Below are 27,839 nucleotides of genomic sequence, written 5' to 3' on the forward strand. Positions count from 1 at the left end.
GATGTAACAAGCCCTCCAGATGATCCTGATGCAGGCTACGGTTTGAGAATGGTGGGGTGAGCAGTCTGGGTTTCATGCATGGGGGCCCTCGCTGACAGAATAGAGTAAATCGGGCCGTGCATCAGTCTCCCCATCAAAAAAGTACTGTTGAGGATTCTCTCTTAAGGTTTAAAGGTCTGCTTGAGGTCCTCAGAGTTTCAAAGAGGTTAAAAGAGTCATAGTAAGTGAAATATCTGAAGCACGATGTGGTTGAAAGTTGCCCATCAATATCAGGTATATACTTACCAATTTTGACTCAACGTGTATCAGGGCTCAACTCACCCATGGCCATTCTCTCCTTTCCCCAAACAAAAAGGCTCTGACATTGGAGCTGCTGCTCATTCCCCATTTTGTTGCAGGCTGTGAGGCCAGCTCTCTTCCAGAGGCACCCCATGCCTGTGTCAAGGCCGATGAGCAGGCTGTGTTACTTCCCCTGGCCAGGGGAGCCAAGGCCAGAAGGCGGAGCGATTTGGAGAAGGCCACACCGGGAGTCAGTGCCAGAGCTCGAACCAACAGCCGCCTGGCTCCCTGCTCTGTGCTTTGTCTTCTGAATGAACAAAGCTGCTTCTTAAGTACACATAAGCCAAACTGCCTTTCAAATTGCAGCCATCTACTTCGAGTTCAGATTTGCACAGCATGACATGAATTGGGCTGCAAATTATGCAGAAAACAGCCATCACATCCATCTGTGATGTCAGAATCCTCCAGTACAATGTGACCTGGTAGTATCTGAGGGAGGAGGAGTATATTGGGTCTGATTCTTTCCTGATGCAGTATGATGAATCTCCTCGCGGCTGCATTTGGCCCAGTGTGAAAAGGTTAAATATGATCGAGGTTATCCTGTGATATGTTCAAGAGCAGATTTCACCTCCAAGGGTGCAGGCGATTAGATTTTTTTAATGGTAGAGTAACTGGAAAAAGAAAACACACAAATACGCTCATACCTAATGGTAAACTGAATTTATTTCCTCTTGGAAAACAATTCCAGTAATCTCCAGGTTCAGACCGCAGAGTAAACATTAATAACAGTAACATACAGGTTAGTTCAACTGATTCAAGAATTTGGCTGTGTGAAATCATTAAGGAAAACCTTGAACACTCAAAGCTTCAAATGTATCCAGGAAAAAAAAATCTTTGACAGTCTACATAACAACTATTGCATATATAGTGATGCTACCTGTCACATTGCAAGGCTTACAAATATATATACGGGCCTTATCCAGCTGTGGGGTTCTGTTTTGTGAGAACATCTCTTCGTGGTTTGCAAGAATCTTCAGCAATAAAAAATAGTCTTGGATTTAACCGTTGATATACCAAAAGAGAAATTCTAGGCTTAAGTGTAAATAAAAGGAAGTCCAAACATAGTCTCATTTGTAAGTTGTTTTAATCTGTCTTCCTCGAAAATACTTTCTCTTAAGCCGTTTTGCTCACATTTTTTTTTTTAAATCCTGCCTGAACAGGGCCCAAGTCCGCTTGTCTTTATAAGACCATTTTAGTATCAGACGACATAATACATGTGCAACACTTTATATACAAGGAGTCTATCCGGTGCTCAAAAGTTCAAACACATGAACATCCAACAGTTTGATAATACAAGTTTTATGGTACAATACAATGTTTCTGAATATTATACATTAACAATGAAAGTTTCGTGCAAAGAGTAAAACATGTTCCCTTTTTGTGCCACAAAAGTAATTCTCCTTGAGAGACGGAACTTGCACTAACTGCTGTGTTGGGTCATCGTATGATTCTGTAAAGAAAAAGGAAAAGGGAAAAAAACACTTAAGCGATCTTATTGTCATCAGACCAAGTAGCTATATGTGCCGGTGGATTGAGAATGACGTGAACTGTGTTTCTGCACGCTGCTGGATAGGTGCTTGCCGGGCCCTGACCCCTCGCTGCTCCCAGTGGGTACCATGGCGGGGAGAGGCAGGGCCAGCGGCCTGTGGGAGGTGAGATGGTTGGCCCATGCCTTTCCTCTTCTCTGCCTCTGCCAGGCCTTCCCAGAAGACCCTCCCACCTGCCGTCCCTTCTTACCAAAATAAGACCTGCTTTTCAAAGACCAGGATAGTACTGTTTTAACAGTTTTATTTATCTGTGCATTATTTCCATTACAGATGCTTTTGTTCTCATCACTCTTAGGTGGGAACGTCTTGACAGCAGAGGCTCTATCTGTCCCTGAATATGGCCTATACAGGCAAGGGCTGCCTGGCCAACAACACACAGAGGGGGCAGGAAGCTTCCCCAGCTCCTCTCCTGGGGGGTGGGCTTGGGGCTGTCACAACATGGCTCAGGAGCACATCATAGCAGCTGCACCCACCCCCAACCCCCACGGAAGCAGCCTTTGCTGTACTTTGGTTGTCTCCTCTCCATCCACACGGTGCGTTCCCTTTCTGAGAGAACAACCTCCTCCTCCACTGGGGGACAGCCCCAGACCAGGGACATTCATTCGGAGCATAAGTCTGCAGAGGGCCTGATTTCCACCTTTCCTCCTCTGCACTGTCCCTGAGCCATGATGTCCCATCTCTGAGCTTACACACCCTCCCCTGACGCATCTCTTCTGCTCAGAACCTTGACGTCTAGCTCGAGATACAACCACTTCCATGCTCCTCTCATCTAAAACCAATTTCTCCCTCCTCTGATCTCCTCCTGCATTTGCAGCGCTCATAGAGTACATATCTGAGGTCTTGTCTTGGGTTATTTGTAGGCCTGGCTCTCTCCCTGTGTCAGAAATTCTGGTATTCATTCATTCATTCATTCCTTCACAAACATCTGTTGAACACTTGTATCACCACCTGGCGCAGCCCACAGCATTGCAGTCATCGTAAAGACGCGGCCAAGTGAATGACTAGCTAGCCAAGGGCTACTGAAGGGAATGGGATGGTCCCTGCCTTCGTGCCTTCCAAGTGCTCACAGTCTAAAGAAGAAAGTCGCACGGGCACAAGATGGCAGAGCAATATGGAAGAACTGTACCAGAAATGAACACAGAAATGCCATGATCACACCTAATATTGCTTAGCCTTTGGAGTAACGTGTGTAACGTGACATTTGAGTTGATGCTGGAAACATGAAAGGACATTGGGAATATACGGAGGGCACTCTGGGCCACCAGGCTCCCATAACTGAAGGCAATGAAGCGAGAATACACAAGGTATGTTCGTGGACCTGTCGTTCAGATTGGATGGAGTCTCCTACAGTGTCCTGAACCAAGAGTACTGATGAGAAGGGAAGTTGGACGGTAGTTTGGGGCCTGGTTACGGAGAGCCTTCTGCACCTTGCTGAGGAGTTCAGGCTGGGTCCTGGAGGTGAACAGGTGCTATGGAAGTTTTTAAAGCAGAGTTTGTAAGCCTTACAGATCTTTGCTATCTCTTCATCCCCCATGATTAGCAAATTGCCTGCTCTGTGAATACTACTGAATGACCAGACACTTGCCCGGTGGGGGCCCAGAGCACCAGGCTTCCCCTTCTCCATTTCAAACTTAGTGCATTTTTGAAGCCTGGCAACCAGTAATGATGAGGAACCTTATTTCACTCTCCCTTATTGAAAGCATACCTATTATTAATGCAGTGGAAGATAAGCCTGGATCTTTTTTCCTACTCAGTAGCACTAGCCTAACAGTGCATACAGGAACAGATGATTTTTATGCCAAGCCTTTTTTTCTTTGTATTGATTCTAAATACTTCTGAAAATTATTTTTCACCAATAGGTAGACAGAAAGAGTAATCAAAATACCGAGGAGACTAAAAAACTTTCCTATTTCCTTAAAAATGAACACAGTGATGATCAGAGTTTATAAACAATACAAAAGTTCATATGTTCAAAATACCCTATCTAAGCCTTTTGTTGTCTCAAAGGGTCAAGTCTGATCGGGTTTTTCATTTATGACAAAAGTTACCTAAATGATAGGACACCGATGGGCAATGGATTTTTTAAACCAAAGTTAAACAAACAAACAAATTGAATAAGATTTTTAAATGTTTAAGTGCTTACAAGAGACATTCCATATTTGATAGGATTCTGGAGGTTAATAAAGGAAGATATATTGCAATCACTCCAGTGTTTTGGTACGCGCCTCTATTCAGATACTGCAAGACGAAAACCTAACATGAATTGGCTGTAACAGTTGGCAATAGTTGTGTCTCAGATGCTTTCATCCTAAACCAAAGCCATAGAAGCCTCTTCAGAGGTGCAGAGAAATGAACAAATACATGTGAATTACTTATTACAACAGACTGAAGTTGCTGCTATAAAGGATTTATGCTTTTCATATGACCAGAGAAGAAGATAGATCATTTGAGAGGAAGACAAGATGACGGCTTGGGAAATTCAAGCTTACACAAAAATAAAGAGCCCTAATACAAATAATGTGTAACTGGGAAATCTGGCATGGGACACGGTAAAGGCAGCAAGTTCTCTTGGTGTAGAGATGCCTGCATATGATTGACATGAGTTATTGTCATTTTTTTCCTTCCTTTTTTTTTTTTTTTTGGCTCCCGCTCAACTGAGGGTGAAGTTAAGACAGGCTCCCGTAGTCCCGTGTCCACCACTAGTAGTGACTGTCAGGATGGGAAGTGGGAATTCTGGTAGGCAGTCTTGGGTAAGGCATATTTGCACTGAAAACAAAAGAAACCCAGTCCTCAAAGGCTTTCCCCCACCACCTTCAAGGAACCCTGGGCCGTGTCTGTCCCCTCACCCCTACGCTTTATTCTGAGTCACTGAAGATAGAAATGGCCCCATTTCATTTTCTGAAGGAAGGAATGGGTGTCTGAACTGCATAGGTTGGGCTGACTTTAAGGACTGGAGAAAAAAGGCTCAGAGTGTGAGTCTCCAGACTTCACTGAAGATCCTGTGTTAAGAGAAACAAGAAGTTGCTTCATGGGAGCCTTCTTTTTATTTATTTATTAACAAGTGTTCTTTAAGTTTATTTATCTTGAGAGATACAGAGACAGTGTGAGTGGGGGAGGGGCAGAGAGAGAGGCAGAGGGACAGAATGCCCAGCAGGCTCCACGCTGAGCATGACGCAGAGCTCGAACCCACGGAACAGTGAGATAGATCATGACCTGAGCCGTTATCAAGAGTTGGATGCTTAACTGCCTGAGCCACCCAGGTGCCCCGAATTTTTTTAAGATCAGTGACACGGTTTCTTTAGAAAGGGAGAACCGGGAACAAGTGGGAAAGATGAACAGTGGGCAAGAGAGGCACTAAGCAGGAAGAGACGGCGGGCCACGGGCCCGGCTCCCTCTTGCTCTGGCTCCGTCCAGGACACTGGTCCCGAGTCGCAGCGGTACAACCGTGGATGCCCAGCAAGGAGGCTGTCAGCAAGCAGCCTTCTTCCACCTGAGAGTTTCGCGGCTCTTTGGGTCCAGAGGAAACACTATACTCGAACAAAGCAGTGGGTCGTATCACTGCTTTTACACAGCAATTCACGGTCCCCAAAGTACTTTAATGCAATGACAGTTTATGGGGAAAAAGATCTGTTCCAATGAAGGGAAAGCGTTTTACATAATCGAGGAGAACACCAGCGCAAAGCGACGGGGGCATGTGAGGGGGTGACGACAGAAAAGGAAGTAGGAAGAGAAGAAAACTTCTGAAATCCCACAGAGAGCCATATTCTACTCTGCAAAAAGCCATCTCTTGGAGACCCCATGTCTAAGTAACTGAAAATTGCAAACCATTAATCCCAGTTATGAACAGGTGTTTTACACGAGGGGGGTTTGTGTTAAGGAAAAAAACCCCCAAAAAACAAAAACAAAAACCAAATCCACAGCACACCTTAACGTTTAAAAGAAGATCCATCTAGGTATGATACCTTAATAGCCAGGTTTCAAAAACCCACTCTCCTTACGGTAAAGGGCCCCATTTGGGAGGAGTGTGGTTTTTTCCCCCCTATAAATGTGAAATTAAACTTGGAAAGCTAAAAACCAGACAAGGACCTTCAAAATTCCCTACTAGCACCGTGCATGCATCTCTTTTAAAATATGAGATGCCTTTCATTTTACAAGACTGGAATTCTCATCTTGGGCTTTGGCACGCTAACAAATGATTAATTCAGCCTCCTCCTTTCTGAGAGCTGACCACATTTACTGGTCAAACGGCTTAATCCTATTTAAAATGCAATCCAAGCAAAATATTTTTAAATAAAAAATAAAACCCCATGATCTCCTGAAACTGTTCACCTTGGCCAAGTTACCCCATTTTCCTGCGATCTTGAGGTGAATCTGAATATTCGCACCAACAAGGATGAAGTTAAGCTTTGGAGGAAAGCCCAGGGGGAATCTACCTTCCCAGGGAGGAGAGTTTGAGTGCCCACCCCCAAAAGTTGTGGCCACAGATTGCCCTCACTTGTCCAAAATTTTGGCAGAGGTCACGTCTCGTCTGGCTTTGTAACTCTCTTGTTGCCATCAGTAAAATGTTAAGTAGTGATGGTAATAAAAATAAAAACTGCGTTTGAATGGAAGTTTTGTGAGATCTGTTGATTCAAATATGTTAATCATTTTTACCATGACTTGCCTATTTATAGCCCTTTGTCTCAAACAAATTCTGACAAGCTTTTAAAAGTAAGAAAAAGAGCCAGCATGCTATTTGAAAAAGGAATGAAAAAAAAAAAAAAGAAATAACAAGCTTTCCACTAATTCACCATGCCATCAGGATCCTGAATTTAAACGGCAGTTGTATTCAATTTAAATGAGATGTTTTCCAACCAGATGAAATAGGAGGCAATTGTGGCTCTGTAACAATGCAAGGCGGGAAGAAATAAAAGAAATATAAAGATTAAGTGTGGCTGTTTCTTTCAACAGATGGTGACAGCACCATGGCGGCGTGTTGTTTTTTCTTTAGTTGAAGAATGCAAACATCCGTAATCAATCATCACTGATTAACTAATTATATTAGCCTTCCTTTTATCACTAGGGTTGGACCTTTATCTGTAAACACTATGGATAATCTGTACGCTCGTATTTTTTCCAGAGGCATATTTCAGCACACATACAGTTACGGGCTGCACACAGAATTCTACATTACCGTCCACCTTTAAGCCCTACTGCTTTTTTTATTTTTTATTTTATTTTTTTTAAACAAAAGCAATTGGTTTCCAACAGGCTGGATAATAAGTCTTTTGACCTGCATTCTTCTTTGACCCATTAAGGTCACCCCTGTGCTCGGGCATATAGCTGACTTAGGAAATGCCTGCAAGTCCTACATTTCATCTCCTGCCCACTCAAAATAAAGCTTTCTTTAAATGTGTCTGTACGGGTCCCTGAAGGCCAAAGAGGCATCCCTGTAGTGGGCAATGGAGGGACAGAAGCTTCTGCCTTTATTAATGAATGCAGACCATTATGAGTCTGGCTGGCTCCTTCCCTGTTCCCAGAAGCATATACTGTACGTGACTTAAAATGCTAGAATATTGACACAAAGCGAGCCGGGCACCCCTAAGGAAAATTACTCCTTGGATATAATGTAGGCTCGTAACAGCTATTAGAGTACAAAATAAAACCCTCCGGGATCAAACTGACATATACCGCATTCCACCTAGTCCTCAAACATTAGAAGAATTTCTTTGTGAAGGCATTCTCAAGGACAGCATTAAACTGACTTTTGTAGCAATCTGCAACAGCTTTTTGGCTCAGAGCTTTTAGTACTAAATCTCTGGTTTGAATCAATACAAGTACTATATCTTCTACATTAATCAATACATTTGGTTCAATACATGTTCTATTAAATTATACTTTCTAATCAAGATTTTTACATTTCCACCCTCTCTCTTTTTCACCCCCAACTTCTTTTGCTAGCAAAATAGTTTTAAAAGTGTAGGCACCTCATGACGACAGGATACTGGGGTTTATTCCCCCCACACGCTAGAGAAAAACTATGGCGAAGGGCAGCCTTTAAACGCCTTAATAAGGTTAATGGGATGTGAATGTAATAAATGAACATTTTCAAAGTCCAAACAACTACAGAAGTACTCAGGGTTTTAAATTAATTAAAACTGAAACTGCTACAGTGCTAGAAGTACCATTAGTAATGTTCTAAAAATTACACGGAAGACCCAAATCATCCAAAAGTACCAATTAGACCCCATTTTGCCACCCCAGAGTTTCCACTCTCCACAATCCATGTAATTCCTGGCTGGAGAAATTTTGGGTAATTGTGTTTCACGAACTTTACCCAGGAACCCGCAGGAACATATACATGGGTATGTGCAATTTTATAAGATATGTTATATTTTAATGAATAGTCCTTAAAAGATAAATAATATTTCCCAAAGTGTTTTGGGAATCTGAAAACATAAATAGCCATTTTCATAGCCAGGAAAGCTGACTCATAATTTTTACTTTGGTAGAATTTACTAAAATGGGGTCCTACTCTTTTGTGTTGACAACAGCAATGGCATTTCAGAAACTGTCATATGCTTTTGCCCCTCTCTTTAATGCCATGAATGTTGCATTTATGATCATGTTTGCACTGACAGAATTTCCCTTTGTATTTTTTCACATGGTAATACCATCGCCATGAACTTACAGAGACACGGGTGCATTTTCTTTTGACATTTAACAGTTCACATGGGCTTGGCCTGACATCTCAAAGCATTTTCTGGATGACACCAAGTCATATTAAAGCAAAATGTGAAAGGGTGTCATCAGAAGTGACCAGAAAAATACAAGATCTTAACGATAGAAAAGGACCATTAAGTTATTTAGTCGGTCCCCTTGCTACAACAGAATTGTTTTATAAAGTTCGTACTCCAGGCTAATTTTAAGTGGTTCTGGCAATGACGTTTCCATCACATCTCCCATAAGAAATGATTTCACATTCTAGTAAATTTCACTGAATTACATTTTTATTGTTGCTCTTTGAACATTCATGCTAAATAAGCCCAGAAAAGGATGGTCTGAGATAACCTTGAAGCATGCGGACATTGGCATGTTCATGAGTTTATGTTTAGAAGTCTTGGCCATATATTTGCAGCATTAAGCTCTTCTCTCTCATCCAAAGGAAACCAAAAGACAATCCAAGAAGCCATTTCTTAGTCATTACACAAAATGTGTCACTCAATTGCTTTGTTCTAGAGAGAAGCCTACAAATTAAATAGATTCTAGAAGGCCAGTGGGACTTGCCTTTCAACAGTCAACCCCAACACTATTGACATGTTGGGGTGGACAATTCTTTGCTTGGCGGGGGGTGGGGCGGGGGTTGTCCTCTGCACTGTGGGATGTTCAGCAGCATCTCTGGCCTCTATCAAAAACATGCCTGTTGTCGCAACCATAACTGTCTCTAGACATTGCCACGTATTCCCTGGTGGGGAAAACAATCACCCCCAATTGACGATCACTGTTTTACAGTGTTTTGAAAACACAATGAGTTTGCTGTGCCATGCTTGAGCATGCTGCTTAGCCTTCAGTCCAAGAGGTATCTCCTCCGCTAAATTTAAAAACAAACAAAAAGGATAGCAAAAGGGACACATACACTGCATGGGGCTATATCACATACCATCTTCAAATATACTCAATGGGTGAGAGTGGGCGATTGTTGAGAACTTTTGGAAAGGATACGTAATATCCTTTGAGATATATCATAAATGGCATTGCTTGTATGAAGAATCGAGTGTCTCCAAAAATGTCCACTCATTCAGCAATGTGACATCCATGTACCATCAGTGAACAAAGGTAGTACATTTTCGTGGCAATTAATCAATGCTGTTTTGGGAATATTTGCAATCTAACAAAGGATCGATATTAAACTTAGAATTCATATATAAGGTATGAATAGTTGCACTATCTACTTTGAACAAACAGAAGAGCTGTCATCCTTAATTTGCTGATCCAGATTTAATAGCAGGCATCAATTATATGTGTAAGTAACGAATACGTCAGAGAACCAAAGAAATGATTTCAGAGCTGGGAGGGTCCTAGCAGCACCTGTTCTGATATCTCATTTTATAGATAAAGAAATTAAGACCCAGAGAGTAGAAGCCAGCTTTCAAGGTCTTCTAGCTACTCCGGTGGCTCAGCTGGCTTTTGGGTGTGAAGCAATTGCTGAGTGGCACCGGTTGATGTGTTCTAATCTCTGGGCGGGGCCGGCAGCAGAGATGACGGACACCCACCTCCACGGCACTCGCCAGCTACATCGAGGACGGGATGCTACGGGCCACAGAGAAAGGACACCTCACCTCTTGTGAGAGACAGTCGACTTAGTTCTCAGAGGAGTCACATTTGCCTGGTGCTGGAGTGATGAGGAGGTTAGAAGGGAATGACGGGCACCAGAGGGAGAGTAAGCGTGAATCGGGCTGAGAATCGGGGGAGAGGGTGTAGACCATTCAGGACGGGAAGTCATCTGTAGGGCAGGAGATTGTTCAGGCTGGGCAGAGACGTGGGGAGCCCCTTCAAAAAGAGGCTCTTTTCGTTACAGGCGCTCTTTCTCACAACATCAAACCAAGTTGGGAAAGCCTATGGTGGTTGACACTGTCCCAAGAATACCCACCTACTTACCTTAGCCTTGGTCTAGGATGAGTCTTCTCAAGCCTAAGCAAGGACTAATTTTCGAAATAATGCCATGCCCAAATTGCTAATGTAGAACAATTTTCTAGAATTTGGACAGTTAAACATCAGAGAAATAAAACAAGCCACTCTGACCCACCAGTTTCAAAAGGGCAGCACTGCTGATGGGTCACACATGGGAAACGCTAACATCGTCATAATTTCATTTTTCATTGAAATCTTAGAAACGACAGTAAAATTTCAGTTGCTAGCTGACCCTTATCCGCTTCACCTACCTGCCAGGCTTACATCTTCCCACTTTGGAACTGGCAATAGCACACAGTATCTACTATGTTAAGGGGGAAAAAAAGGTGCCAAACTGGAAGCCTAGACTAAAAAGAGCACAGCAGCCGCTGGGAAATACAAGTATAAAGTTTATTTTTTAAACAGAACAGTGAGTTGAACTACTTGTTTACATGCAAGGAGCCAAAAGAAAATTTAAATCAAACTATACAAAGCCAGCAAAAGTGAAAGTGAGGCTGAAGCCAAAAGATGCTGCTCGGATTCTACAAGTGCAGGATCCCAGCGTATTATGGGACAGAAGGCTTTGATAGGCAATACAGTCTAATAAGATATTCAGGGATTAAGTCAGTGCTTCACGGACAGATGTGTCCATGTGCCAGTTGTTGCTAAGCTTTAATTTTTCCCCCTGCAATGTTTAATTTATCACACTGGCGCTTTCTAAACTAGAACATCTGTAAACAAGGTTAAGAATGACCTCCTTCCAATTTTACATCGGTGAACAGTGCCCTTCTCCGTGCTCTAATTTTAGATACCTTAAAGATAAATAAATCTGCGGGAGGAAGAAAAAAAAAAGAAGGCTTGTCTGACACTGTAATGTGTTCATCTTGGGCGAATACAAATTTCCTTTCCGCCCAGCTCTTGATGAACACAACCGACTCTTGCTGCCCAACCCATATTCAGGCACCCCCTTCCCAGTCAAACGCAATTAAAGAAACTTCTGCTAAATATTTAACAGCCTCGTGTAGTAATTAGCGGCAAATAATAGGAGCTTAAATTGATAATTGCTCAGAACTGTGCTCTTGCCAACACGACAAGTTTCCTGCTCCTCCCTTTTCTCTTAGATTTTGAATCCCGGAAGGTTTTGTTTTTAAAGGACTTAGTGAGATTACCCTTGGTCACTTTACTTGGCCCAAGACCTTGCAGTCAACTTGGGCGAGTTTTGCCATCAGCTGCAAGATTCTACCCGCATCACTTATTTCATTTGTGTTTTTGAAATCCATTGAAATTTAAAGTTACATACCTGAAAGCTGCTGGAACAGGGCATTGATTTAAAAACTGACTGGCAGGCTTAGGATTTAAACTCTGGTCCACTAGATTCAAAAGGTCATCTGATTAGAATGAGAGACGCACAAGGCTTGTAATTTATATTCAAAGGGTAACCTTTGTAGGGAGAAGGAGGGAGCAAGGAAGGACTCTTTCTGCTTTTCCGCTTGATACGGACAAGGATTCCCTTCAACCAAATTCCAACCATTATGAAAAATCGTTTATTGAACTTGGGCAAAAAGCGAAAGAAATGCCACTTCCTTGCAGTGTATTACTTCTTTTATTAAAAACACCGCCACACTCTCTAGGAGGTGAAGTCGTATTAAGAGTAAGTCAAACGCATTATAAATCATTAAGAGTAACAGCAAAAAGTCTTTCCTCATCACAAGCAACCAGATGCTTGTCTACTAGAGCATTTGCTTTAGTACATAAAACGGATAAAAGTATAAAGGGACATTTGACTTGCATCATTTACACGATTAAACTGCCTAAGTGTAAGCGTGCATGTGCACATCCACGCTAGAGTTGGATGTTGCATGAGCATGTGCCGTGTGTGTGTGTGTGGGGGGGGGAATGTTATATCCGTGCATGGGTTCTACAGGGTAAAATCCTTGGTGTTTGCCTCCGATCTTTCTGTCCCTCATTGCTCATATATTCCTCCATGGAGAATGCAATTAGAAGGAGCCCACAGTAGCCTCGCTTTAAATTCTTTTTTTTTTTAAGTTTACTTATTTATTTTGAGAGAGAGCACATGCACACGAGCAGGGGAAGGGCAGAGAGAGAGGAGGAGAGAGAGAACCTCAAGCAGGCTCCACACTGTCAGCACAGAGCCCGATGTGGGGCTTGAATTCATGAACCGCGAGATCATGACCTGAGCTGAAATCAAGAGTCAGACACTTAACTGACTGAGCCCCCAGGCGCCCCTGCCCTTGTTTTAAATTCTAAGAAAGTCTTTTTAACATGCAAGTATTTCACAAATTCAAGTCTATTTGGGTGTCCCTCACTTTAAAGTAAAACAAAAACAACCCAAAAACTCTGGTTTGGAGAGAGGAGAAATAATGTCACACTCGAGGTGGGTGCTTGTTTTCTTGCTCGCTCTTTCCTCTCCTTTTTCCTCTGTGTGTTTTTGTGTACTGTAGAAAGTTTCCAGTCCCCTTTCTCTAATAATCTCCTGCCTCCTCATTCCCTGAAATTACCCCTGTTTATTAGCCAGTTCACACAGGCAGGCACGAAGAGAGGAAATCGGGAATGCTTAGTTCACTGAGCCTCGTCAGGTCTTCAGGTTTATTCGTATTTTCTCCTGTCCATCATCTACTCTTGTCTCGGGATCTTTCGGGCCTTACAATGGCGGAGCTTTCCCCAGCTTTCCATCCGGCCAAGAAGAGCTTCCGTTTCCTTTAGAAACCCCCACATTAAACTCCCATTCTCCTCCCACGTCCTGGGCACCTTTTCTGGAACTGCTTCCAGGTCTCTGCGGGACAGTTTCCTCCCCTCTCAGGGTACACAGAGCTTCTAGAGGGACAGCCTCTTGCTCCCCCCGCACAAAGATGTGCTGTAACTATGGTGAGAGCAATCTATAACCCTCCCGTCCTTATATAATTTGCTACTCCAAGTTAATTTTAATTCATTACAATAAAGCAATATAATTAAAAAAATAACTCTTTAAAGTGAAGTATTTAACATGATCCTGGAAGAAAGACAGCTCTAACAGAGGGCCAGGCAGCAGGCACGGTGCACACTCATGCAAATTCAAAGGTGAGCTGTAAACCAGTACATGCAGCAACACTGCTATGCATAAAGGGCCTGGCAACGGGAGGCCTCATTCTAATCAGTCCTCAAAGGAACCTGCCATACAGAAGTGGCACTTATTCTAATTTAAAGCCCTCATGCTTTGCTTCAGTGTTGCAAAATTTATAAAAGAATAACTTCATTAAACCGCCTGGCACTTCAAACACAAATGCAAACCAGCCACAACACAGAAGGAGCTGGACAAGAGGAAGAGAAATATTCCCAGAGAGTTGTTAACTCGGATATTAAAATGAAGTCTGCGTTTGGGCGCTTCTCTCGCTGATGACCGGGTTTGACGCGCAACTTTCCTTCACCAAGGAGTGCTGCCACGCGGCTCTTTACTTCTGTCATGAGGCCTGTTACTCCTCTGAGTCTGCCTAATAACACTGGAAATCATTCAAAGCGGTTCGGCAAGCCACATCACATGCAGAAATACGTCTGGCAGTACATAAATGAGGGCTATTCAATGTCCCTTTCCTGGTCTGCAGAGAGGAGACTGATTCTGAATACACACTATTATAGTTTCCATTCGCCAGGGTATATATTTCAGACTCTCCTAAGTTGTTGAAAAACTAATGTAAAAAAAAAATTCCCCCCCTTAACCTCCGTCTTCAAGAAAGAAAGCAGTAATAAGGGCTAAGTAGAAACAATCTGCCCAACCCATGCCCAGCACTGGAGAAAAGTTATTGTCACATCCTAAAACACATGCTTTCAAGGAAAATTCTGTTTCTCCCTGGAATCAAAGAATCAAAGATATGCTACAGTAAAATAACTTCAGGCTAGATTTCTAAGCTACGATGCAGTTTGTGTCAGAACACACATCATTTCGTGCTGTCAGCATATTTCTCCAAATCATTTCATTTATTTATTTTTGGGGGGGGGATGCAATGCAAAGACAAAGCTAGAAGCCTGTTGAAAAACTCCAACCCTCTGAGACAGTGCGTGTCACATACAAGCTGTATTATGCTGAGATCTTGAGAGATCCCAGTAATAAAGGGCCCCTCTCCCGTTCGGTGTTTCTCAATACCCGCATCCAAATTTGGGCTGAGATTCTGTGACAATGAGAATAGAGCAAGCATTCGAAACTCTTGAAAATGATAACCCATGGATGGAGAAGAGGTAATGACCTCAGGGTAAATCCCCGAAGGTGAATCTCTCCAAAGGCGCATAACAGAAGATGTTTATTCCAGCTACCTTTCAGAACTGGGCGGTGGGGTCTTGCTCTTGTTATCGGATACTCATGCCGGCTGAGCAGCGGACAGATGGACACCATGGATGTGAACACTGGTGATCGCCAAAACCAAAAAAGCCCCCAAACCAAAAAACAACAATGCAGTGTCATGTGATTCAGTTCATCCCTAGGATAAACAAATACTGACGTTAATGCTCTACATCTTTAGGAAGATGTTTTACAGTGCCGAAGGCTCTTTTCCATTCACATAAGGCAATATAGCGGTGAAGGTAGGTTTCTATTATTTTTCTTCTCCATGAATAAAATAGGGCTAATCAGATGGAATGAATGAGCTAATTCAATTACAGGCAGCCTTTATTGTGCAATAAAATATGGATTATTGATCTTGTGGAGTTGGCAACGCATGATGCAAATTCAGTGCATGGGACCTGAAGATGGGAGTTTGACTGTTCTTATTCATGATAAAACCAGCGAAACAACGCTAACTAATTAAACCCAGTGCTTCAAAAGGGGACGGATGAGAGGTCACCTCACAGGGCTGGAACAGGAGCCTGAGGAGACCCTGTTAGCAAGGGAGCCATCTCTTGTTAGATTCCTACAACGAAGGAAGGGGGCATGGCTGGGCTCCTCAGGCCCATCTGTGGAGAGGAAAGCGAAAACTTGTTGGGTGGACTGAAATTTACTTGATAGGCACCTTGCTACAAATCCAATTTGGTCCCGTCCTAAGAACAAATGTATTGTTGCAGCTTTGCACTCATTTGAAATACAGCGCCGGACTGTTTTAGCAGAATCCTTTGGTCCTTTATCTCTTAAAAAAAAAATGCAATAATCAACGCTGTTAGAAAGAAAGCAGCTCTGAGTATGAGGGTCACGTGGAAAGGAAAGCGTATGCAGTCAACACTAAAGGGAAAAAAGAAGGTGAGCTCTGATATTCGATGTATATTTACACACCTCAGTTCTGCTTTCCCATTTCCCCTTATAAATCTGCCCCCAGATACTGTGGCCTGCTGATTGCTGTTTGTACTCTGCTACAGAGCGCACACCAGACTATCTCTGTATTCCTTATAAACTTCTCCCTGCCTTCCCTGCAAAGCTGGCATTCTTCCTTTTGACCAGGTTCATCCAGTCTACCTTTCTACGGGCCACAGCCGAGCCCGCCCACCCCCCCCTCCCCCGCCCGCCGCAGCACAGAAATATGCTCTTTTCTCCCCTAATTTTTCTTTTTGAAGAGTCAAAATGGGTTCCGTGTTTTGGTAGGCATCCCTCCAAAGCATAGGTAAGCTTACATGTGGCATGTTTTCGAAAAAGACTCCGGCGGAAGGGAGGAATCAGAGATGCTAAACAACGCCGCGCAAAGTTGCAGACTGTTCGGCTACAGTCCAGAAAATGAATCCAATTTTTCATTCTGTCGTTATAAATATTTCATCGCAAATGGTACTGATTTTCTGCAACTGTGGTTAAGCAAAGGGCCTCTGTGTGAATATTTAAGAAAAAAAAAAAAAGAGGAGGAAGACAACGAAGAAGAAGGAGGGGGAATGGAAGATTAGCCACCAATTAATTTCTTACTTTAAATGTAAAAGATTCTGGGAGAAATTCAACAGTGATGTAGTGTGTGACTCAAAGAAGGAGAAGAAAAAAAACATTTACTCTGCTCTTCTTCTGACAGTTTCTCATAAAATATCTGCAGCCCATCTATCTTTTAGTACTCCAGGCTCCTCTGGAGAGCAGAAAATGGTGGTTTAAAGCTCACTTCAGTGCCAGTCTGCGGGAGATTGCTTTCCACAGGACCCCCGCTGATGGAGGCCTAGGGGAAGAGGCCCAGGAGTTATTCAATCAGCCCGAGACTCTGGGGCGGCTGGGGGTCCTTTGAGGGCTGATTATAAAGCTGCCCTCCTGTTGCCTGCCTCGGAACAGAATGAAATGAGCAGCCTCTTGCTGAGCAGATACTGCAAGAAGGAATTTCACCTGTCATGGAGTTTGTCAGAATTTCAGGATTTATCTTGGTGCAAAATTAATAAAATACCAACCAGGATTTCAGGCTGACTACTCAGCTGTGTCATCTCAAAGTGATCTTTCACCCAGGAAAACCTGGACAGTGAGTACAGCCACTCTTGCCTTACTTTCCCTTCGGAGGGTGAGCGAGACGATGTAATACCACCCAGACATCGGGATGAGATTTTGAACCAATTACACACAAGGCCGAATTGCGTGTGGGTGCTACTGTCTTAATGTGTGACCTCTCACCCCGCTGCTGTAGTTCTAAAGCCTCTTTGGAATAAGCCCAAGTCTGAGGCATAAAAAGGCCATTTCTGCAGCTTATAACACAGTAGGTCCCCTATGGCATCACATCTGTTAAATTCATACACTGGTATTTCAGGCCTGAATTTGATTTATCTTTTAAAAAGGAGTACGAACAACAGACGATGTTAAGAGCACAGATTGTGAAACATTACCAATTAATCCTGGGTCCGCCGTGAACCGGGAGGGGCAGTATCATCTTTCGTTTTAACAGGCTTTGCCCTCCTGTCCGGTCACCCTCTGGGCTCCCCGCAGAGTGTGGGAGTGGGGAGTGGGGCGGAGGCCCCCTGAGGAGATGGGACAGGCAGGGAACAAGTCTCCCTGCCAGCTCTGGGGCTCTGGGCTGCAGCCAGTTTTGGAGCTGGGCGTCTCTGCTCATTCTACTTCAGAAGGTGGCTTGCACCACGCAGATCACCAGAGTGTGTAAGAGGGTTTCTGCGAAGCCCGGGGTTAGGGCGTTTTGAGCAGAGGCCTGCGGAGCCCCGAGGCAATTAGCAATGGTCCTCAGAGTTGGGGGGGGGGCGTCACATTGCAGATGGGGCAGCATGTGGGGGAACCGGGTTGGCGCTCACGCCACCGGCTGACCTGAGCCACGGGACAGAGGGCATGCACGTTTCTCAGATCCAACTCTGGACTCTGAACTCAGGTTCAGGACGGATGTGACTCCAATCGCAACGCACACCTTGTCTGCTGTCCCCGGCCTCCTGTCGCGCTCAGACCATGGGTGCCCCTTACTAATCGGAGATTGGCAGCACATCCCCGGCTCCCAAAGTCAGCGATTGGTTTAAGGCCATTGCCGCCTGTCCGTGTTCTACGTGAGACATTAAACGACACTGTAATTCGTCCCTTCCAGCTCTTAGTTCCAGGACAGTCCCGTTTTGGAGCGCCACCTTTAACAAAGCAGTAGTGGCCCGACAACGTTTCTGAGATCTCAGGAAAAAGTGAGAAAGAGAGAGGGAAAGCTTGCAAGCGAAGGCACAGATGGTGGGCGGAGATGCAGGGTGCTCTCAGCAGGCTTCAGTGGAGATGCATTAACTCCACAGAGGGATGAGGGCTTCCCACCAGTACCATCATGAATTATAACTGAGTATGGGAGTGAGGTCTTAGCGCCTGGCTCACAGCAAATAGACTGTTCTAGTTTCCTGCCCAATCACCTTTCACCCTTATAAACTCAAAGCACAGCAAAGCTCACTGCTGCTATTTAATGGTATCCCGGTAGCCTTTTATGTGTCTAGAAGGCACACAAACTTAGCAGATGTGCCCAGTGGTGTAAGTCAGATAATTACAAAATTAAGTTTTGGCGATGTCAGAAAAGGAAACCTTTCACGGGTGATTCGGGTTTCCAGTGAGAGGTGGTCTTCTGTCAGCCGGGGAACGGAATCAAAGCAGGAGGGGGCGGGCGCGAAAGAAAGATGCCCACCTCTCAGACACCCTGGGTACCCGGGAAGAGCCTCCCTTTCGCGCACTTTCTCCTCCCCTTACGGGAAGGCAGTTCCTGCCCAGTTGGTTAGTTCTCCCACTCGCGCATTCGATGAAGTTATCAATGAAGGAGGTCTGTTATTTTAGGCAGTTTAAAATTTCACCGCTTTTAAAGGACTCGTTTACCCTGCCTTTCACTCCCGTTTAAAGCCTTGGAGTTGCTGTTCTAAATGACAGCACCGCGAGCGAGCACTGCTTTTAAGCACTATTCATCTCACCCGCCACATCTCAGGCTTTTACAGAACACTGCTCTCTCTCTCCAATAAGGGGAACTTACTCTTTCATAGCTGCAGGGCAGAGCCTGTTCCGAGCTGTAGATTCGCTGCAAATATAACAATAAAGGATACAAATGTGAATTCCTCTTAAAATACACGCTTGGCTCTGAAGCTGCCTTGCCTTAGCAAACTCGATCAAGAGCAGCCTATCAATCTTTCTCCAAATGCACAGCAACAGCTCATTTCGCGCGGCTGTCCGATGGATCGCCACATCGATGGATCAGAAGGCGCGGGAATGAATTCTTTGCTCATTTCAGGGGATTTATAGTTGAAGTCCATGATTACCATCTCTCTTTCTCTAATTGTCACAACAGTTGGATATGGGGGTGGTGTTTTCCAATAGTCGGGTAAAAGTTTGTAAACACAAAGGCTCTATTCTTGGCATTTTGTCTCCGCTAATGTGAGGAAGCTGATCCGTGTGTGGAGCAAACATCTAAAATAGGAACATATGTGGGAATTTAACGTGCCTCTCCGGATTGCAGAATGTTCTAGAAATTTGGATTTCCAGGTCTCTCCAAAGGATCTGACTGCAAACGTGGTGAGACAGAGCTCTGTCTTTACAGGACAATCATGCCCGCAGTTTCTCGTTCCTAAAGGAGGCAGATCTTCTGGCGCTGCGGCAGCAGGCTGTCTTGGCGACATACAAGGTGGCAGGGCCAGCAAAGCCCAGCCAAGGCAGAATGTGGCAGAGGTGATGAACATTTCCAGGGGGTGGGGAGGGAGGGGGCTGTGGAACTGGCCACAGTGCTCTTCAGTACACCCTAGCTGGATGCTCCATAAAGTCGCACTGATGGCAGTTCGGAGATGGCCATCTGTCGTCAACTCTGGGCCAGACAAAAAAATAATGTAATGGCAGATCGCTAACAACAGGGCTGTTGGAGGAGGGAATGACTCCTAGAACGAGGAGGTGGTGCTCCATCTTTTAATAGCGAAAACCAGCCATCGATATGAACATCAAGAAATTAATGGATGGAGAATTTTTAAAAACTGAGCTGGGGTGTTGTAGAGACGACTCGGATGTAAATAAAGTGGCTTTGGCTTATTGCTATCACCTCTGCTGCCCCTACTTCGGTCATATTAACCACTTGATTCTTGAGCATTTGACTAGCAGGACACATGGTGAAGCAGTGAGGGCCAAATTTAGAAAAAGGTGAGCCCACGTTGTGCCTCCAAGCATGCACACGCAGATTAGGCATTTATTGGTACAAAACGGGTAATTGAAAATGCATTTACTCATTTAGTCCAAATGAGTTCATTGTGACAATCATGCTTCTCTATCTTTCCGTACGCTTGCTTAATTTCTAGAAGCAGTTTTATAAAAGAGCAAAATAAAGCTACCTCGTCTTTAGATGCATTGTGAATGCTATAAAATTTTAAACTCCCTTCTTTGCTCAAGAAAAACCTTAGCTTTGTGCTACTGCATAGATGATAGGAAGAGAGAGGGGGTGGGGAAGGGGGAAGGGAGGGACGGAGGGAGGGAAGGAGGGAGAGAGAGGGAGAGGGAGAGAGAATGAATAACAGTCAAACTGAGGTTAGCTGTGTCCTATTTCTTTGTCCTATATGATTAACTTTCTGCCTTCAATGGTAAGGCCAATCAATCCTGATTGAATTATCCAATATTAACAGCTGAAAGTGATCAAAAGTAATGGTGAAAACATAGCACCAATCAATAAATCAATGCAAATGATTCAGTTCCTGGAGATTCGATCAAATAAAAGAGATAGATCAATTTAACCACTGAGCAAATTAAGTGGAAGTTGGTGTAGCACCAATTTACTTCAAAAGCCCCGCAGGCCCACAAACCAGAGAAATGAGGTGGTGGAGAAACAGACCAGTTCCAGACCCACATGCTCACTTGACACAATTTATGCTCCTGAGATCCCTGAGGCTATGTGGTGTGTTTAGGGGCTGTGATTTCAGCCCCGAGAACAAGAGACACGCAGAGGTCCAAAGGATCTGAGGAACTGGAGAGCTAAGGTACCAGGAAGCATGAACCACCCAGGAAGAGGCAGGAAGTACGCCCCCCACATCGGCTGTCCTCCCAGAGGACCACTCTGGAGCCCAGCGCTGGAGTCCACCCAGACACGGTAACGGGCAAATCTTCTAGTCTGGGGTTCCTAAAGGAAGGCCGTACGATGAGAAGCAAGGCAGGACAGGGTGTTGAGTCTTAGAGTTGGAGTGGGGATAGTGAAAGCAATCTCAAACTCCGTTAGAAATAAAAACAGGACAACTGAAAAATACGGAACGGTTTGTGAGGAGTATCCGGGGCAAAATAGTTTTAGGGCACTTCTTACAGCTTTAAACGCACACTTTTCCATTCTTCCTGTTTGCAGTAGAGGATCGGCCTTACTCAGAGAAAAATATGACAACGAGCTAGAGCAAACACTCACCCCCCCCCCCCCCGCCACATCACATCCAGACCCCACCTTGTCTTTGATGGAGGGAGCAAGATAAAACTTTTGTTTCCGCTACACGTCCTTCATTTGAGGTATATGGAGAGAAGGGTCAGGTTGTTTTGAAACACATTTCTGAAAGCAAACGTAAATGTTTTGTTTTACGGTTATATGCTAAAAGGAAAAAGGGAAAGAAAAAAGCCCAAGATTCTTTAATCCTGTGAAAAAGATGAATGTTTAAAAATGAGAATTTTTACCTGGAAACCAATTAACATGAAACTATGTCAAGGTATGATTAACTGGGAAATTATTCTCGTAGAACTAGAGCAGAGAACTAAGGAAAATTCTGACGTGTTTGAGGTAGACATTTTATTTCTGAGTGATGATGACTCCCGATTAGGTTTACTTAGGTCAGCATTAGCGAGCAGGGAGAGAGGGTCAGGGGGCCAATGTCCGCCCAGTGCCTGTCTTCCTCCACACCCTGCACGGAGTGTTCTGTGTCGCCTACTCAGCTGCACTCTCACCACGATCCTGAGAGTTAGGTGTGAGGCCTTGTTGTTGCCTATGGGCCCATTGTACAGAGGATAAAACTGAAGCACACAGTCAATAATAGCTTGTAAGTGACGGTGACCCTGTCAATCAAACTCTGGTGATTTTTCTCCGTAACTCATGCTTTTTCCCTTGTACTAAGCTGCCTATAGGGAATTGGTAGCAAATTAAAACAAATGAAAAAAAAGAACTAATGAAAACTATTTTTTAAACTACTAACCGCTGGAGACTTTATGGGTGGCTAAGTCTCCCATAATCACAGATATCAGAATCATTTCCATCCTTCAGAACCAGCTTGAACACCTCCCACATGAGGTCTTTCTTGAGTCTCCCAGCTGGAGAATAAGCATCTTCTTTTGGAATACTTATAACCATTGACTACATATTAGCTCATATAATGTTTAATCATCTGCATTGTCTTATCTTTTCTAGGAGACTATAAATGTGATATATTTCTAATTACTTTTTATATGTCATAGAGTGATTGGGACCATGGTCGATTTAAAATGATGACGTGGTAATTTTACAAATATTTGAATTAATAAATATGCTCCTTAATTAACAATGGCACTGGGACAATAGTAGTAAATAGCATAGGGCTTGTGATTTTGACTATGACTCCTAAATGTCTCATCATGTATTATTTAATAACTTGAGACACAGATTTGTATTAAATTGATTAAAAGCCTAGTTTAAGGAAACAGCTAAGTTAGCAAGTGACCCAGTGACTGGCTCAGCAGCCACATGGCCACGCTGTACTGTTGTCTTTTACAGCTCATCCTATGTGCGCTGCATCATTTTCTTTCAGAAATATGACCGTAAAACTTGAGCACCAGTTAAGCTGCGGTGTGAAAAAAAGGCATCCAGATGAGGTGATCTGGTGGGAAAGAGGAGAAAAACAGCTGAAGAGACAATTACATACTGAAAAAGAAGTGATACCCGAAAATCATGGTGTATCCCTCAGAATGTCAGCTGCATTTTGAATGTGGAAAACACGGCATTCGTGAGCTTAAGGAGGGAAGGGCTGCGTATCAAAATAACCTTTGATTCAAAAGGAATTCAAATACCAGAATCTCAGAGCCTGAAGTTCACCCAGGCCAATTCCGTCTCTCCCTCCTGCTGAAATTCCCTCAACATTCATTACGTTCGTAACATGGTGCCTGATGGAACTTTCTACGAGACACGTTGGAAGGGAATGATTTGATCACTGCTATTGAATTGTAGCTTGTCTAGAGGCACCAATTAAACAGTAATTAGTATATTGAAAGAAAGTGGCCTATTCAGCAGCATTTTTACAAACACACCACTTGCTCACACCTGTATAAACCACTTTGGATACAAATATGCATTGTAGGATATTATTCTTGGACCAGACCATCCCTCGCTCAAAGCAGCTTCCTTAAGTGCTGCAGAAAAAGTTGTGAGGTCTATTAGGAAAACACGTGAAACATTCAATATATTCATTTGCTTTTAAAATAACAAAATGTTCATTTAGTTCCAATAATACACTTTTATTCCAAAGCACATCTTCCCTACCGGCATGCAAGATACGAATAGATTAGAATTGCTTGCAAAAGTGAGGGAAAACTCTGGGGCGCCTGGGTGGCGCAGTCGGTTAAGCGGCCGACTTCAGCCAGGTCACGATCTCACGGACCATGAGTTCGAGCCCCGCGTCAGGCTCTGGGCTGATGGCTCAGAACCTGGAGCCTGTTTCCGATTCTGTGTCTCCCTCTCTCTCTGACCCTCCCCCTTTCATGCTTTGTCTCTCTCTGTCCCAAAAATAAATAAACGTTGAAAAAACAAAAAAAAAAAATTTAAAAAAAAAAAAAAAAAGTGAGGGAAAACTCTACCAAAGAAGAAAGACTACCTTGCCAATAATTGCACATTATATATCTCTAAACTGGAATGAGTACTTTGGGTAAGAAAGGTTTAGGGGTCGTGTGAAGAGTATAGCTTCCATACTGGCAAAAGGTGTGTCTTAGGGGCACCTGGGTGGCGCAGTCGGTTAAGCGTCCGACTTCAGCCAGGTCACGATCTCGTGGCCCGTGAGTTCAAGCCCCGCGTCGGGCTCTGGGCTGATGGCTCAGAGCCTGGAGCCTGTTTCCGATTCTGTGTCTCCCTCTCTCTCTGCCCCCCCCCCCCCCGTTCATGCTCTGTCTCTCTCTGTCCCAAAAATAAATAAATGTTGAAAAAAAAAATTTAAAAAGGTGTGTCTTAGATTGAGTGTTCCATAGAAGTAGAGGTTTTGTCTCATTTAATTCTAAAAGGAATTGTGGTCTGTGATGTCCAAAAGATGATGTCTGAATCATTGGTGTCCTGAGGATGGACAGTGCATAATAAGGAATTATCTGAGTTCTGACTGGCGTTGTAGGCAAATATCAATGAAAATAACATACTCCCGTGTGTGTGTGTGTGTGTGTGTGTGTTGGGTATATAATTTTATACCCAACAAAGCACTTCTATTCACACACACACAAAAAATGGTTTCACATTTTTAACTGGGCATAAGTAGTGAAAGAAACGTAAATTAATTGTATGCTCATGAAATCATTTATGCACCACACCACTGGAAGACATACCATCGTTATATTATGAGGCAATTTTGAAATGCTCACCCTTGACTTGCCCTAGTATTCTCACTCTGACAGAAGAATCAAATAAACTATATGCTTTCAATCTTCCATTGGATTTCAGTTTGTGGGCGTTTCGTTTCATAACCTCTTACGAAAAGCCTGCCTTTCTGAACTTCAGCGGCATAAACAAACAGATGACTTCAAGCGGTATTTTTGATATATGTCAATTTTAAAACTTGCACCTATCTTACTTACCACAGTGTGAACTACAGTGAGCTGATAAAATGGCTTCATTTGTCATTTTTCTATTCTTATTATTTTGGTTACCGATCTTATTTTCTATTGTTACCTTAATTTCAGTCAATTTTCCCCTTCCTTCTAGAAATTAACAAAACTATTATGGTTTTGGTACACTTACCATGCCCACTTTTCATGCAGGAAATAAAAGAAATCAATCTTTAAAAATTACATTAATTCCATCCTCTAAGCCCAGGTGTAAAGCTAATTTGGGTAATGAAAGCAAATGTACAGGACTGTGAACCCCTGAGGGTAAAGCATAAAAATCCAAATACTCTCAACACGAGAAAAAGTAAACTCTGATCCATTTTTCTTAATGTATGGAAACCAAAAGCCACTGTTAGTACTCAGGACTTTAGAAAATAGACGTACATAGATATTTCAGTGATGGTTGATATTAGCTTTGTAAAAATGATCACATACTAACTATAAAAAAAACTTTTATCTAAGGGATGATGCGTATATTGAACCTGGGTATTCATATCAAGACCATGTTTGATTCTGGGTAATGGGATTGGAAAAAGAGCGCTCACAGCTTTGGATTGTGGAATAAGTCTTCTTGTGACCCAGATCACAATCTGAATCAATGAGTCAGGAATATTTTGAGACATGTTTGACCTTCTAAGATCCTAAAGACTCAGGAAGAGTTGTATGTTTTGTATTGTATCTTTCATACCAACAGTTCTCAAAGTGTGGCTCAGGGACTTCTGGGGTCTCCTGGATCCTCTCCAGGGGTCTGTTATGTCAAGACTATTTTCACAGTAGCATTAAGACATCATTTGCCCTTTACACCCTCATCATCTCATGAGCGCAGAGTAGAGTTTCCTACAGGTGACTTGACAAGGGATAAGTGGTGACATCATCTCTCTGACAGCTAGTAGAATCGCAGGTGTGTATATTCTTGTGTTTAAAACTTCTCTCAAGTTTGATTTCTAATACGGAAATATCAATAGATAGTAAGCTGCACAAATCATAGGCCCTTGTGGTCATTGATCATTTTAAGTGTAAAGACATCCTGAGCTCAAGGAGTTTGAAAACCACAGGTCTAGACTAATTGTAGAACAGAATGAATACCGTATGTTTCACGAAACCCTAAAGTATACTATAAAAGAAACCTGGAGTCCTGAAGGATGTGGATAATTGCTCAGCTTTGTGCTATGGAGAGGTACAGGCTACTACGGCCATAGTGTCGGGTTCTTTTAATGAAAGACACCCACCAAAGTCTCACCAACAGGTTAGCTGTATTAGAAATCTACTAATAACAGTACAAAAGTGCAAATTTGTTGCAAACTTTTTTCAAGAACATGAGAGAGAAGTCAGTCTCTATAGAATCTCTACAACTTTGATTTTAAGCTATTATTAATTCTGCTCCACAGTTTACATGCTAAGTATCACTAGGTATATTGGCCATACCCTTTACAGAGTCCTAAAAACCCAAAGGACTTATCTTTTCAAACATCTGGCAATAAGAATATATTTTGAAACAGAAATTTAGGTTGTAGTAAGAAGATACACTTTCTGACAACAGTCTGTGTCAGAGTAGATATCCCAAACAGATGTGACAGAGTAGATAGCTATTGAGAAGCGATAGAAAGTAAGATAGCAACTTTAATTTCAGTCCACTGACACCACTATGACGATGGGCTCACCCATTCTTTCATAGATTTTTTTATTTCACCTCCTTAATTTGTTATTTGTTTACTTATAGAACAACAGATGATAAACTGTAAATTTCTTATTTTGACACATAGTTCACATTAGTCTGGCTTCCCCAGAGCCCAAAGAGGTACAAAGCTGTCTCAGGGTCTAGAGTGTACGATGAAAAACTAAGGAGTGTGTGTGTGTGTGGGGGGGTGGGGGAATGGGCAGGGGGGAGGGTGGGTTCCTGCTTAACCAGACCTGGTTTAAGAGATTCAATGCGAAAAATAATTACCCCCCCCCCCAGTTCAGGCTAAATAACTTTATTGTTAATCATTGTTTATAATAATGCTCATAATAATAAAATAATTTTAAGTTCAAACTCATCCTCCTCCAAGGGCACCAGTAAAATTTAACAAAAACACGTGACTCCTAGCGTTTTGTCAGAAAAATAAGGGTAGGTATTATGCCCATTTTTCAGGTGAAGTAGCAGAAAAAAAAAAACTTCTTTTCCTTTCACAATAAGTAACATTTCTAGGATAGAATCCAGGTCTCTTACCCATATTTTAACTACTAGTCTATTGCTAAGAGTAATAAAACCAACCAAACATTTGCATTATATTTTATAGTTGGTACCTTAGATTCAGACCTATTACTTCATGTTACCTAACAACAACCCCATAAGTGTTACACCCGTCTGTCATTTCTTCATATCCAAGTTTCAGAGACATTATGGACCAGTGCAAAGTCATATACCTAGCAAGTGGGACACTCAAGGCTAAACCTGATGTCTTTGGATGCCAAAATTTTAACTACGAGGCTGTTCCTAAGTAATAATTATTCTCTTCCATTATGTGGAAGAAACATACTGGACAAGAGTACAGCTTCTTTCTTCTCTTCCCCTCTCCCTTCCGATTTCAAGCCCCTCAGGATAACAATGACTTGGACATCCATCCAGCTTGGAGTCCATTGGGAACAGAACATGAATAAAACAGGATTGGGGAGAATGGGCCATAACAGCGAGGTGAATGATCCCATAGTCCAATAAACCTGACCTCTAAGCCTATCACACTGGGTCAGAAGGTCCAATTATAGGTCTGTTCTAGTTCTTTTTATGATTGACAGCAGCCAGAGGCAAAATTACTTTGGTGTCTGTTAATCCAGCCTCTAATTCTCCCTTTGCCCCAATACGCACAGAGCATCATGGTGGCCCAGGGTGAGTGATACTGTGAATCCAGATTTAAAATGCCCTTGTTTCCTATAAGAAGAGCAACTGAGTTCAATCCCGGTTCTCCTCGTGGGGACATTACCTGCAGCTCTGTTTGGAAGAAAAACTTCTGTGGACATTGTGTGCAGTCATAGATCTTGTCTTCTTGTCCATGGGCAGAGAAAATATGCTGCTGCAACTTGTTTGCTTGAACAAACACTGAAATGATAAAAGGATGGTGAACCTTGGGTTATTTTCTTTCTGAAATGCCCTCAGTCAATGACTCCCTGTG

General features: G+C 43.1%; 1 protein-coding gene across 6 annotated transcripts in view; it reads right to left on the reverse strand.

The window, feature by feature from the left end:
• Positions 1-984: 984 nt before the first annotated feature.
• ZNF521 (zinc finger protein 521) overlaps positions 985-27,839 on the reverse strand; it is a 281,501-nt gene continuing 254,646 nt past the window's right edge. For 3 of the 6 annotated variants that reach the window (XM_043558499.1, XM_043558495.1, XM_043558496.1), the window contains 3 exons: positions 27,651-27,766; positions 10,205-10,368; positions 985-1,789 (listed from right to left, as the gene is read on the reverse strand). In XM_043558499.1, coding sequence (XP_043414434.1) covers positions 1,777-1,789; positions 10,205-10,368; positions 27,651-27,766 — 293 coding nt within the window. In that variant the 3' untranslated portion in view covers positions 985-1,776. The remainder of the gene's footprint in view (positions 1,790-10,204; positions 10,369-27,650; positions 27,767-27,839) is intronic. The other 3 variants (XM_043558500.1, XM_043558497.1, XM_043558498.1) reach the window with 1 other exon arrangement.

Source organism: Prionailurus bengalensis, chromosome D3 (assembly GCF_016509475.1).
Source record: "Prionailurus bengalensis isolate Pbe53 chromosome D3, Fcat_Pben_1.1_paternal_pri, whole genome shotgun sequence".
Classification (NCBI taxonomy): Eukaryota; Metazoa; Chordata; class Mammalia; order Carnivora; family Felidae; genus Prionailurus; species Prionailurus bengalensis.